The following is a 15036-nucleotide window of genomic DNA, read 5'->3' as shown; positions in this document are numbered from 1 at the left end:
CCCCCCCCCCCCTCCCCATCAGCCCTCCATCCCCTCCAAAAAGAATTTAAGTTTGTTTCAAGGTTATTTTTAAAAATATATTTTCAATTTCAATTCAAAAATTATTTTATATTCTCTAGTAAAATTAAAAGTTCCTAAATCAAACACTAAAAAATCTTTTCCGGAAAATATTTCTACACACCAACCAAACATGAGAAAATAAGTAAAAAATCTACTTGTTTTCCAAGAAAACATTTTCTAAAAAAACATTTTCCTTCATACCAAACACGCCCTAAAAATACAAACTAAAGTCTCACTTATCTCTTTGAACAAACTTAACATAAAGTTGTTTCCTCAAACTAAACACTTAATAAGAATTAAGCTGGTTTAACTATGACTCATTTCTTAGCCCATTTCAGAACCCCCAAAATCAACATAACCCGCTCATTTGACACCTCTAGCTATTGATATATCTTGTCATGTTTTCATGTACTGTTTGCTTTGTCATTTCATCTATCAAACAAAATAGAAGAATAATTTCAAAGAACCAACAATAGTTATGATGGAGTTGGTAAGCACGAGTTTGAGTCCCGGAGGTATGAAGTCGCCTTTGTTATGCAACACTTTACCCCCTAATGTAGGACTTTCTAGCGCAATCCGAATTCAGTCAAGCTCCAATGTGGGTACCAGACACCGGATGAGAGACGGAAAAAAAAATAATACTAACTTCAAAGAAAGTCTCACAATGTTATCTGCTAAGTTTAAACTCAGGGATGTCAAAATGAGAATAACATTAATGCTTTTCCAGAAACTCAGGGATGTCAAAATGTCTAACTGCTAAGTTTTAAACTCCAATAATGCCAAAAGACAATTGAAACTATCATTTGGCAGTATAAGAGGTGAGGGGCTATTGCTATTTGTACAATCGTTTTTTCTCCATAAAGCTTAACACCTATGGTACAGTAGTATAATACGGTCATCACAGAAAAGCCTACTAATTTCTACGACACCAAAAGCTTAGCGGGCGTTTCCATGCTGTCCCACTCTCTCTATAGGAAGCACAAAGCTCAAAGACTGAAAAACCACCGGCTACTGCAGTTATACATTTCAGTTTTCGATCCATGTTAAGGTTCCCACAATTAGGTTTTTGCTTGGAAGTTCTCCAGCACATGGTGCAAGATATGTTATCTTTTTCCTGAAAATAGAGATAATCAGAGATAAAGATCATACTAGCATTCAGAATCGTAAACTTGATTGTCTAATAAGAAGACATTTTGAGTACAAACCTGTGTAAGTCTATGTCGGTTACATAGATGAATCCAGCAACATTACTGACATGGGAATAAAAGAAGTAAATGATAAGATAACTTGAACAAAAAGAATAAAGAGAGAAAACGTTCAAATTTCCATGCTACATCACTAAGTGATGAAACTGAGGCTCCTTTTTTTTTTTTAAAGGGAAACTCATAGACGCTACCATTTGGGTGCGCACAGGGTAAAACCCCTGCTCCTATGTAATAGCTCGCAAACCACATAGGAAAGGTAACCTGCACTAGGCAAGCTTGACCCGGCAAACCCCTTGCTTTCGCAAGCAAGGGGTTTCGAACTTGAGACCTCCAACATGGAAGTCCCAAGCCCAAGCCCAAGCCCAAGCAAGGGATGAAACTGAGGCTCCTAATACAATTACACAAGCCTCCTCGCATTTTAATGGAAGTACTCTTGATTTTCATAACAATTTCACTCTGACATTGAAGTTCTATGAGATTTGTGTAATACAAGATATTTAAGATTTATGCAGGGAGTGGAGTGAATGGTATCATGAAGGAATTAACCCTCAGTTGTTGTGCTGTAAATAAAATAGTTACCTTTCAGAATAGCCTAACGAGTATATTATTTAGTTGTAAATTTTAATATTAGTCATGTATTATACAATTATGACATTATGATCAGCCTCACCTGGAAATTATTTGATCTTGTTCTTTGGCATATGAGACAGCAAGAACCAAATGGAGCAAGTCTCGGCTGATACTAACAGGAACCAATCTTGTAGGATCTGCAGCAGGCTCTGCACCAATAGGTAAAGCTGAGCGTGGAGCTTGTGGTCCACCCCCTATACGGTAGATGAACAAGTCACTGAAGTTCACCACATTAGAATGTGGTGAGAGATCATTCGAAGGGCCATAAAAATATTCCTGGGGAAGAAGCAAAGACAGAAAAAATGTTGGTTTTGCATTACAAGGATAAGCTGAAAAGTAAGAGTACCATACTCCCTAAGAGCAAGCATTGTCCCAGTGCATGAACTGGGACCAACTCCCAACTCTCTTTATTACTAAGCTATAAAGGAAATCTGTACCCGTATTCTGTAGCCCCTTGCTTTCTGCCGTACTTTTGCATTCCTTGATACAACACCACCAGATTTTTGAAGTTTCACCACATCCACATTAGGCCGATTCTTCAATACATCTTTTAGCATGCTGCAAAGTTTTTCCTACCCAGAGTACCAACCACATAATAGAAATAAGATACAACTCTTGCTGTGTATAAAATAGCTCTACGAAAAAGCAATTTATGGATACTAATTCTTGAGGTCAATTATTTTTTCGTTTCTATTTTCCTTTTTTTTTTGTTTTGGAGGGGGGGGGTTGCCATTACAATCTGAATATAGTGATGACCAGGGAGAAAACTGTACTGATCGCTAGAACAATCAAAAGCCAAACAACATAAATAGAAGTGTGAAATTATCAAAATAGAATGCTTCATTTACTGCAAAGCTTCTTCTTCAGTTTAATACCCCTTATTTCAGATATAGTTTCTATATTAATTTTTTGGGAGAAAAAGGTACATCACTTACTCCTAGTAACAACATTGATGCATGGCTGACAATCAGAAGATAAAAGAAGTTCCAACTTCCAAGTATGTGTATCATTCTTCATTAAAAAAAACAACAATCACAACTTCCATATCCAGTTTCTTGGAAGTTGTAAGCAATATACATCATTATCTGCTAACCTTCTAAACCACTAAGAGATTCATTCTAGGAGAATGGAGATTAACTGAAGTAACAAAACTCCAAGGTGAAGTACTTCACAGACAACTGCCTACTGGGAGAGTATTCCAACCAATAAAGTGTCCGAGAGAATTTTAATACCCTGGTTCACAGGACTTGGGTTTCCCTTTATATTAATTACATCATAATATCAAATGCCTTCACGCGCAAAATTTCTCATATAAAATAGACTTCACTGTCAGTAGTGGAACATACCTGACCCAAGACAAGAATAACTGTGGCATTGAACGTATCAATCGCATGGAGTAGCAACTGCAAAATAAGACTGAACAGTGACCACAAAACTCTAAATGCTACCCACACTGTCTTTTACACTTAAAAACACACAGAATTGAGCTTAAATACCTCATAACCAACTCCCTCTATCCATCCCATTGTATTTATTACCATGCCTGAAGCTCGAGATTCAGCATTGCCAGAAAATTGCGTCTCCAGAGTCTGAGCAAGCTCCTTGACGAGTACCTTGTAGTGATCTATGTTGGCACTGTTAAATAGGAAAGTGGTATCTGCTAGTTAGTAAATATGCCAAACGCAAACTGCAAGTGCTAAAGCAAGTTTTCTTCATACAAACTTTATCATGTATAAGAGGCACGATGTGAAGATAAATGTTAAGGTACAAAGTTTCTACCTAGGAGTCACATGGCCAAAGAAGTAGACCATAGGCATCTCAAGTGGAATTCCTTCAACTGGATCAATAGGCAACTCGATTGGTGTAGCAGCAACACATCCTGGAATAGTTATCGATCCTTGACCTATGTCCAAATCAACAAAAGTAGGTTTCCATCCCTGTTTCGCAGCCCAACTAAGAAGCATCCTTGACAGAGTACTCTTGCCGGAATCTGTAGGTCCCACAACAATAACTCTTGGGCCCTGAATAAATCAAGTATGTTAAAACTTGTCAATGAAACACATGCAGTTCTGACTGTTCTGTTATCTGTATGGTTAATTAACAGAAAGAAGGTAAGAATAAGATTAGAATAGAAAACTTCAACATATATCAAAACTAGGATAATTTAAAGTCTGCCAGAGCACCCTAAGAGAAGCCATTTCCGCTTCCAATCATCCGAAGTGAAGTATCATCTTCCGTTTACCAAAAAGGATGAAGTATCATTGTACACAAAAGCAGGCTTCTATCCTTCACATATTACCTCTTAGTCTTGTAGTCTCCTATAGTTAGATTATAGGATTATTGTTGTAGAATTGTTCTGCTACTATCAATTGTTTTGTTATTATCTATCGTCTCTTACCCTTCCATTACATCTTTCTCTAAACTGTTTTTGTCTTGAGTCGAGGGTGTATTGGATATAACCTCTCTACCTCACCTCTGAGGCAGAGGATCGTACACTCTACCCTCCCCAAATGTCACTCTGGGACTATATTGGGTATGTTGTTGTTGCTTTTTCAAAAAGTACTTCTGGTGAGAAACAACTTTTGTTCGGCCATAAAATTTTAAAAGCACATTTGGCCAACCTTTTTAAAAGTGCTTTTTTTTTTTTTTGACAAACCTTTTTAAAAGTGCTTCTAAGTTTATTTTCTCAAAAGTGCTTTTCATAAAAGTGTTTTGGGGAAAAGCTACTTTTTAAGCTTCTGAAAAGCAAATTCTGCTCCACCCTAGAAATACTTATTTTCTTCCAACAACCTGGTCTAACACCTAACTTTTCTAAAATAAGCATTTTTTATCTCCCAAAGCTTGGCCAAAAAGGCTATTAGTCCTGATCAACCTGAACCCTTTAGACTCCAGAGCATGTCTCCAAACCTCTACCATCATTAATTGTGCCGCGTGTCCCGTCAATCAATACTATGCCATCTACAAATGGCATACATCATGGAACCTCCTCTTAGATATGTTGCGTCAATTCACCCGTCACCAAGGCAAATAAAAACAAGTTAAGAGGTGACCCCTGGTGCAACCCCATCATAACTGGGAAGTGCTCTGAGTCTCCTCTCATTGTCCTTGCCCGAATCTTGGTTCCACTATATATGTCCTTAATCGCCTTAATGTCCTTGTCGTATGCTTTTTCTAGGTCAATGAACACCATATTTAAGTCTCTTCCTCTACCTATATTGCTCCACCAATCTCCTTACGAGATGAATGGCCCCATTACCTTTTTTAACACCTTTAGACCAAGGACATGGTTGATTGGGGTACTTCTTAGGTATTAAGATTGCTCAATCCAAATCAGGAATTATCACTTCACAAAGGAAATGCTACTTATATTCTCAATGAGTCTGGAATAAAAAACTATAGACCTATTAATACAATGATGGACCCAACTGTTAAACTTTAACTTCTAGAAGGTTAGGGGAGTTTGGCAGGCAAGTTAAGGTATCTCACTGTGACTCTACATGAAACTGCCTCCCTAGTAAGTGTAGTAGGTCATTTCTTGAATTCTATTTGTGATAGTCATTAAAAAACAGTTATTCTTAATACATAAAAATATGCTCTAGCGAGAGGACTACTTTACAAAAGATCAAGGACATGAGCAAACTGTTGGATATACTAATGCAGATTAGCAAGGTCACTCTGATGGACAAATTCTTGCCCCCAAGGCCTAGCTCGAGTGGCAAAAGGTGGAGGATTTGTGGCTTAGGTTGCAGGTTCAAGCCTCACGCCACGCAAAGCAACAACAACAACAACAACAACAACAACCCAGTGAAATCCCACNTTAGAAGGCTGTGATTGGTCCAAAGGGCGGGTCACAGATGAATTTCTCAGTTATCAAAAAAAAAAATTAAAAATAAATAAATAAATAAATAATATATATATATATTATTTTATTTTTATGACAAGGGAATATCGCAGCCGCTATCCTTTGGGTGCGCAAGGGGTAAAACCCCCACTCCTATGCCATAGCTCGCAAACCACACAAGAGAGGTAACCCACACTAAGAAAACCCCTTGTTTATGCTGGCAAGAGGTTTCGAACTTGAGACCTCGAACATGGAAGTCCCAAGCCCAAACCACTGGGCCACCCCGAAGGGTGTTATATATATATATATATATTATCTTTCCTTTCAATTGTATTATTTTTCATTAAGCTAGTTCTTTATCTATGGTTTGCACCTAAATCCCAATTGAATTCAACACCTTTATGCCTTTGATAAAACTAGCCAGGTGAACCTAGCTTAGCTTGCAATTTTGGCTTTTATATAGCTTCCACATTCATTAACCATATAATACCATCATTGAGGCATGTTAATTACTAGTGCCAAGCATTTCTAGTATGTCTTCCTCTCTCACACACACATTCCCTTACAATTGTAAACAACTTCCATGATACAAAGAGTTTGTCAGTGATTTTGTAAGGAAGAAGTTGGTTTCTTAATACCCTATAAACAGAAGATTAGAAGAGCAAATAGTTATATCTCTCTCTCTCAAACACATACACGCACATCCCTACAATTGTAAACATCCTCCATGGTACAAAGTTTGTCAGTGATTTTGTAAATCAGAGAAAGCAGATGGTTTTTGGATACCCCAAAACAGAAGACTAGAAGAATAAATGATAAAGTAAGACAAAAAGAACCTTTTGAGTTTTGACTTTTACTCTGCGCTGAACAATAACCAAATAATACCTGAGAAGTGTCAGAATCACTAGGAGAAGCTTTGGCACGATTTCTACGTCCATCAAGTACAGCATGGACATTTATATAGCTTATCATCGGCGTCTAGAATCAAAAAATATAAATGCCTTTAGTCATTCGGTTTAGTGTAGCTCAATTCAATCAAAGTTCACCATTTGATATAAAAAATGCAGAAACTTAGAAAAAAATACAGATAGGTAGAGAGGCCACACCTCATCTGCTGTATAATCAGTTTCAGTGGAACCGTCCATCTCGATTGTGGCTCCATACCAAGTAAAAACCTAGATTGAAAAACTTGAACATGTCAAAATAAAGGAATACATATTCTCACAAGATGCAAAATCTTGAGCAAGACATCTATAAGGCCATTCTTATTCTTATTTTCCACTAGAAAAGAGTTTGATTCACTTTTAACAGACGTTGAAGTAAAGAACCACTCCATACGTAAATGCATTTTTGCATTTTCCAAGGTAAAATAAAATATTTGGCACATAATAATTACTGCAACACAAAGGTGATGTATAAAGATTACATCTCAAAAGCTCTCAAAACCCAAAAACTGTCTAAGCATATACACCAAAAGAACAAAGACGCTTAACTAGCTATTATCTAAAATTTATGCACAGCAACAACTTGACATTCAAAGCACTCTCCGTCCCTCTTTACAAAGAGATCATTTTATACAAAGGGGAGTAGTGTCCCAAATATTGCTGAGACATTGGAACCCTACTTCTCTTCCACTTCACAAATCCCTTCTTTTTCTTGTATTACCTAGTCCATGCCAAAGCTAGGAAAATATGCTACTACTCAGCTACTCCACAGTGAAGAAGTAAATGATTGGCTGGTTGCTCCTATCTGTCACATGTCACTAATCTGTTGCAACAGTCTCCCTCTTCTGTGAAGGTTATCTACTTTCAAGATTGCTCTAAGATGTTCTCTAACCCAAAAAGGATACTGTTAGGGTTCGTTTGGTGTGTGGGATAAGGATAATAATCTCGAGATAAATTTTGGGATTAACTTTATAACATGTTTGCTTTGAGGTGTTGGCTAATCCCAGGATTATTTTATCCCACCATTTGTACTAAAATGGTGAGATTACTATCCCATATAGAAGGTAGGGCAAAATAATCCCATGGGATATCCTTGCTTATCCCATCCCACATACCAAATGAGCCCTTAGAGGTGCTTTTCCTTCCATATTTCTCATCATGAAACAGTGCAGCTCAACCACTCCTTGAGACAATCTGGAATAGAAAGTTTTCATTGAAGAACCTACCCTTCTAGTCTACCTCATAACGAATTGTATCAGCACCCCCCATTCAACTTCACCTACTCATATAACCTACTTAGTCGCTAATGTATCATCTGTAATTCTCAATCATCATACTCCTCTTAGACTTCAAATTACAGATCTGTCCATCACTTGAAAGAACATAGTCTTTTGCTACCATAATATTCTCATCAAAAATAATTCTCAAGAGTTTTGTGTAGTCATCTCTAGAGGTGTCTTTTTTTTGACAGTCATCTCTAGAGGTGTCTCCAGGCCATAAATTCGTCTGGAACTTATTTTCTCACCATTTCCACCTTGCATCCAATATGTACTTGGAGAAGGCTCCTCAATTCATCCTTGCGCTTTTCCAGGAGGTAATACCAGAGGAGCATGAATTGTCTTTGCACATCATTGGTCTATCTCAATTCATATCATAGCAATTCAAAACCTCCACAATCTATACCTTTCATAGGAGTTACGAAATCTTCATAACCACCTGCTCAAGGACTCAATACTGCTCCAACAATGCCATATAACCAAAACAATGTTAGAAAATAATCAGAATGCTATTCAAAGAACTGTGTGTCAATTTAGCTAACCCCCAGTTGATAAGTATTCTTTCTATGAAGCAAGCTATATCTACTATTAATAAAAGGACCTTGGGTCTAGCTCAAACCCAAAATCTAACTCATAAAGTTATAAGGTTCAAAACCATATAAGAAGACAAATTGCCCATCCCACACCCGATGTGGGAGGGGGGGAGGAACATCGGGTAAACCAAGAATTCAGATGGATTCATCTAGCTCTAATAACATGCTAAAAATTGAAATTTGACCTAACTCAACCCAAACGTCATTATGAGGATTATTTTTATTTTTTTTATAAAAGTAACAGTTAGTCTATATTTATCCATAGGTATACTACCTCAAAAGTGCAGTTCCCCTCCAAAAGTGTTGTAGTTACATGGGCTCCTATACCTACCAAGTTACAGCCAGTCTATAGTTGTGTTGATTACTTCTGAGATATCTAAGACTACTTGTTTACACCAAAAATAATACAGAGCTAAACAGTTAAGCTTAAATCTTTGTATGTTGCTCTGCTTTCCTTCATGACATCTCTGGTTCTACAACCATATAAGGAGATCAATTACCCATCCACAACTAATACGGGAATTCTAACATCCACCAAACACAAGATATTGCATCAAACTAGCTTATGAAGGTAGTCAAAATAAGTAGCAAAAAATGAGTCAATTGTACAACAAAGTATCCCAAACCAACTACTAGTATTTGTAACATCGCCTACCACAAACAAGCAAACCTTCAACCAAATTTACATGTCTGCCAAAGACCACCTCGAAAGTAATAAAACCTCCCACAAATATATCCAAATTATTCTTCTTTAGATTAATAACAAACTAAAATACTGTATCCACAAATACCATGTATCGGACTACACAGAGAGTTCCCCTACCACAGGCCAAGTGTTGAAGCATCTAGCTTCTTTTAAGGTTGCACTTAGCAGCAGATTTTAACATCAATCATAAACTGCTAACACTGTCTCTTAGCATCTCAGTTGTGGTACCAACCTATTGTTTGAGCATCCTAGGTACCATTCTGGAGCTGATTCTTTGTTGGAACAGAAAAGTCTAAGAAGGGACTCAAAAATATTTGGTATACCATTCCTGCAGGTATTTGCTGAACCTTATGGAGAGAAAGAAACAAAAAGTGTGTGAAGGCAAGGCAAGGCAAACCCTATACAGAAGACAAAAGCTAATTTGTTTACTGCAGCACTTTTTTGGCATTTAAATTAGATCTTGTAAAGAATGCTTCTTCGATTGCCTTTGTTAGTTCCTTAAGTAATTTTTTGCTAGTTTTCGAGTAACAGTTTCAGCACCAACTTAGTGCAGCCTAACAGTAATACAACTTGCCTTACTCAATAGAAGAAGATATTTCTTTGAAGGTTGCAGAAAACTCGGGAGTTCAACCCAAATGTGATTGCAGAACGATTCTCATGACGAGTTAAAATTTCCAGACGACAACAATAACTAGCAATAGAATGTTTCCTTATGCAAAACCCTTCTTCAGTTCTAAACATCAAAAGAAACTCCCCCACAAGCCCACTGCTTCTTCTAATCCAGCATCTCTATTTCAATCAACTGACTAGTATAGCAGAACATGTCCGATATTCTTAGTAAGGACGCCTTCTGTACCTTCTCCTGTCCTTTTATAGCAGTTTTCTTTATACCCAAGAAATCTCCAAGGAGCCAATGGTGCACAGTTCGAAACTCGGTGGAAATGGGCCCACCTCTCTACCTTTGGTACTCAGTTAGTAAACCTTTACCTTATCCAATAAAATATATACCATGCTCTTGTGTTAGGCAGGTTTGAACCTGTGACATACACGATGGTTGCGATCTTACCTAGACCAAAGCATTTGGGGAGGGGGGGTTATCCCTGCAATTATGAATAGCTCCCCCTAGTGGAAACTGGAAACTACTCCATCTAGCTAGGCTCTTTCTAATCCATGTAAATCTAGAAAGAATTTTTCATATCCTTGTATGTCAGTAAGCAGTTCTGTTTATCAAACATAACCTAAATTGATACTCATGTGCAAACGATATATTAATGAAACTTGAGGCATCTACTAGATGCATCCAGCAAAGATTTTCACAGTTAAGCAATCATTCGAGGGCACACATTCATTTCATTGCATAGATGATGGATATAGAATCATACTGCAAATTTAAGTCTTGGAGGGAAGTTGAGCCAGATTCCAGGTGGGATTTCAGTCCCAAAAATCTCAGCCGTGCCAGTTAGGAGCCGAAGACGGAGGGGAGAGTCAGCGCTGGCTTCAACTCGGAGCTCACATTCTTTTTCCAGCTTCACCTGCCTCACTGTTGTTGAACCACCTGTTGCTGCCAATGGATTGACATTTGTGCCTCCATAAGCCATATCAGAGATGCTTCTCTTGTTGGCTCCAATTGTCTGGAAATTTTCACCAAGCCTATGGGTACACTTCAGTTAAAACAGAAGAGTTAAAGAAAGATCATGCTTTCTACTAATAATGAGAATGGAAAACAATTTCACGCCTTTCTTTTCCTTCTGTATGGTTCTCCTTTACTAGTGTCCATGGACAATGTTGTGGTTAAACTAAGTGACCTCATTTCAGTACCCATGAAGAACAGACAGCAGCATGCTCAAATGAACTCTTATATACATATTTTTATCAGTTATTTTAAAATGGCGTATCAATTCTTGATTTTCAAATCAATTGGGCATGCATTGCTTAACCATTGAAATTATTGTTTTGGTCGCTCCAAATGAAAGATATGCAAATTTGGAACTATTGCTTCAAGTTGAAGGAAACTTTTTCTTTTCCTCATAATCACAGTTAGACGAACACAGATAACCTATTTTCTCAATCACATCTTTCTACCTGTTATTGTCACTAACCTATATATCAAAGCCCAAGTTTAGCTATAGAAACAAGCACATCTCTTCCTTCATAAGCATTAAATGCTGATCAGAGGCGTATCAATGGCATGAATACATCTTGTTTGTAATTTTTAAGCATTATAACTTCTTTTGAGAAGGAGTATTATAACTTCTTATCACCAGCTTCTAATAAGCATGAAGAGCATGAAAGCATAACTTTTGCAAGACTGTTACATAAATTAAGAACAAGAGAAAAGCATACCATGCAAAAAAGGTTCGAGAAAGAAAAGAAATAAAACTAGTGATATAAGCTGAAGTGAGGATTACTTAATGTTCATGCATCATAAATTTTCACTTGGGAAACAGAGCACACGTGATGAATCCTAGGAAGATGAAACAATAGCACCATTATGTGTGCTAGGCTGTAACTATATTCCCATGCAGTAAAAGTAAGGTTGCTCCAAAGGCAAGAGCCCTCCACTTCCAACCAAGAGGTTGGGTGGTTCAGTCAACGGGAAGCGAGGGTGGGAGGATATGTCCTGTATGTATACACATACATATTTATATGTTTTATGCATTACACATTGTGACCTAGCTAAGGGAGTGAAGGAAAAATCCACAAAAATCAGTCAAAATAAACCTGCAGCAGTTGCAAAACATTAATAGATAAAAGGATAAGGATCAGATTGTAATATCTATACAGAGGATGATAAGAAAGGAAAAAAGAAGGGCATACTCTTTTCATTTTTATATGTATCCTGCTATCCACATAGGTGAGATTAACTAGTTGGGATCAAGACTTAACATCAAGTCGAATGTTTGACTGTGGTCTTTATTGGTTAGACTTTATAAAGTTGTATATCAATGTAGGAACAAATGTGGTGGTTAATGTTTGATACTTCTTGGGGCTGTATTGGTGACTGTAAAGTCATTGGATAAATTTTTGAGTAAATAGATCAAATCTGAATGTGGTAGGAGCTCACTGGGGTTACCAACTAGACTCCCTCCTATCTACTTTGAGCTATACGACAATCTAAGCCTTTTAAAGCTTAGGTAGTTGTAGCAGAGACTTGTTCTTTCATTGGGCGAGCCCCAACAAAAACTCATTTTTTTGGAAGTGTGTATTCTATTTATTCACATTGCCAGGAAAAAAAATACTAGATTAACGAAAAAACACTTTTCAATCAAATTCTTTATTCTTGGCAAGAGGAAGAAGCAAATAGGGTTATTGCCTCTTTCCATCCGCCCTTGATATGCCTTGAGAGACAAATTTTCCCAATAATGCATAGGAATGGGTCTGAATAGAGTGGAAAAACTACAGAGAATTAAAATAGACGACCCCAACTAAATTGGATTAGAGGGAATAAAAGTGCATAAAGGATAACTATAAGTAACTTTTCAAAATAACCACAAGCAAAACAATGAAATTTGAAACACTTGTGCAGGAACTTGCTTATAAAAATATTGAAACAACTTACTGCATTATCAGTCTAATGACCAATTGAACACCAAGTTACACACTTCCCATTTATTTTTTTACAACCATAGTGTCCGCACCGCCAGGGTACCCACTAGGTCCCACCAGCACATGTAAGTGTCCACCAAATTTTGAACATATAGAAAGAAATAATTCTTGTATGTACAGGGACTTAAACCTAACACCTTATGATTCTCAACCTACTTCATTAACATTGTCCACAACCTTAGGTGCCCAAGTTACACACTTTATACACCACCAGCACATGTAAACGATAACTTTGTCCACCAAAATTTGAACAAATAGAAAGAAATAATTCCTGTCTATACAGGGATTTGAAATTCAACTTGACAACTCATGATTTTCAACCTACTTCATTAACACTGGCCACAACCTTGGGAGCCCAAGTTACACACTTTATACACTAGCAGCACTTTATCCACTAAAACTTGAACAAGATAGCAAGAAATAAACTACAATTTCTCGTCTCTACAAAGATTTGAACCTGAAACCTCACAATTCTCAACCTACCTTCAATTGACACTAGACCACACCCTTGGGTACCCAAGGTACAAACTTTATACACATTCAAACACAATCAAATAAAAAAAATTACAAAAAAAACATTGCAATACAATCCAAATATGCAATTTTTTAAAACCCAAAATCATCATTAGGGCAAGGAATAACAAAAAAATTAGGGTTTTTCGTTTAGAAGAGAAATTGGAGTGTAAGGATAGGGATATACCTACGAGGAGACTTCGCCGGAGAAAAGCAAGTTGGCCGGAGAAGACAAGAAAGCTGTGTCGTTTCAGTTCCAGTTGAGTTGAGTTCAGTGGGTTGTTTGAAATTGGCGGGCCGAAATCCAAAAGGTCTCTTTTGTTGCGCTTAGGTATTCACACTCAGCTTCTTGGGTTTAGCACCTTCCGAGAATCGAACCGACCAATAAATCAAATCGAAAAATTATTGGAATATGAGGGGTTTGGTGAGTTTATACAAGCTTGTAGTTATGTCTAGCTAAACATAAATTCTTTTATAAAGTTTGAAATTTGTGAAATATTATGATATGAAAATTTAAATTTATATGGAAAAAAGTAAATGACTCCTATGGTGGTCTTTAGGCTTGTTCGTGGTTCGGTTTTGATTGATTATTGATTAAAATCAAAATCAAATCAATCTAGTTGGTTTTTTAAATTTTTAGAACCAAACCAAACTAAAAAAATAACTGTCGGTTTGGTTCAATTTTTCTGATTTTTTTCGGTTTGAAAAATAATATTTTTTTAGAGGACATATGTATCTCGATAGACACAAACACCTAATACATGAACAATTCACACGAAAAATACTATCGATTCAATTAAGCAATTAAGCAATACTAGAATTATTATTACACGAACAAAGTGATTCAATTAAAAGAATGTGTGACTATCTTATGTGAGATATGATAGGTAAAAACTAAAGTAAAGAATTTTGATGGACTGGACCTAGGATTGTAATAGTTGAGCTAAAATTTAAGTGTTGGCTTGAGAAAATGATAAAGTTAAAGGCTTAAGTTAATTAAAATTTAATAAAATATTTATATTTTATTTATGAATAATATATAAATAATTATAAAATTTATATATTTATATCGGTTCGATTTGGTTATTTTTGCAGTTGTTTTTTTAGTAAAATCAAAATCAAACTAAAAATGGTATCGGTTTTCAAAATTTAATATCAAACCAAACCAAACCAAATATCGGATTTTTTATCGATTTTTTTAGGATTGTGATTCAGTTTGATTTTTTAACCATAACCATGAACAAGCCTAGTAATCTTTTAGGAAGGGGTTATTTATGTATCAAAATTATCATAGTTTATTTATATTTAATTTTTTAGAAAAAATCATAGATAGCGAGATTAATGAAAATTTTGTTAAGGAAAAAACAGTAGTCACATTGTATTTCTTCAAAATATTGCTATATTTTTTAAATCAAAAATATATTATACATATTGTGCAATATATAAATTGACTAGATACGGAATCCCGTGCCATCACAGGGCCCAATATATGTTACTCTTTTTGTTTCAGTTTATATGATATAATATGAAATTTGAAGTCCATCAATGTTTTAGAATGTTTTTATATATTTTAAGTTGTTAATTATTTTTATTTATAGTATGTTTTACGTAATTTTCATATGATATATATTTTACGTAAATATACAGTAAATTACAATAAT

General features: G+C 36.2%; 1 protein-coding gene across 2 annotated transcripts; it reads right to left on the bottom strand.

The window, feature by feature from the left end:
* Nucleotides 1-753: 753 nt before the first annotated feature.
* On the bottom strand, nucleotides 754-13720 carry LOC125847983 (protein CLP1 homolog). 2 transcript variants are annotated; one of them, XM_049527765.1, is made up of 11 exons: nucleotides 13563-13720; nucleotides 10639-10917; nucleotides 6843-6911; nucleotides 6622-6714; nucleotides 3675-3916; nucleotides 3392-3530; nucleotides 3242-3298; nucleotides 2333-2467; nucleotides 1936-2171; nucleotides 1266-1310; nucleotides 754-1174 (listed from the first exon to the last, which is right to left on the bottom strand). In XM_049527765.1, the coding sequence occupies exons 2-11, from the start codon at nucleotides 10852-10854 to the stop codon at nucleotides 1087-1089; spliced, it is 1320 nt and encodes a 439-aa protein (XP_049383722.1). In that variant the 5' UTR covers nucleotides 10855-10917; nucleotides 13563-13720; the 3' UTR covers nucleotides 754-1086. The 2 variants fall into 2 exon arrangements, with proteins under 2 accessions (XP_049383722.1, XP_049383714.1); XM_049527757.1 differs by having other exon boundaries at nucleotides 10639-10906; nucleotides 13563-13712.
* Between the last annotated feature and the right edge of the window lie 1316 nt (nucleotides 13721-15036).

This window comes from Solanum stenotomum, chromosome 1 (assembly GCF_019186545.1).
Source record: "Solanum stenotomum isolate F172 chromosome 1, ASM1918654v1, whole genome shotgun sequence".
In the NCBI taxonomy this organism is placed as follows: domain Eukaryota; kingdom Viridiplantae; phylum Streptophyta; class Magnoliopsida; order Solanales; family Solanaceae; genus Solanum; species Solanum stenotomum.
The sequence above is the reverse complement of the archived record's forward strand: the minus strand, read 5'-3'. Positions and strand labels throughout refer to the sequence as shown.

Excerpts from the sequence above, each read along its gene's own strand:
- LOC125847983 (XM_049527765.1), bottom strand. The coding sequence starts at position 10,854 with ATGGCTTATGGAGGCACAAATGTCAATCCATTGGCAGCAACAGGTGGT. Across the intron at positions 6,912-10,638 it reads CTCCAAGACTTAAATTTGCA|GTTTTTACTTGGTATGGAGC; the intron begins GTATGATTCTAT and ends TTTTCAATCTAG. Across the intron at positions 3,531-3,674 it reads TTTGGCCATGTGACTCCTAG|TGCCAACATAGATCACTACA; the intron begins GTAGAAACTTTG and ends CCTATTTAACAG.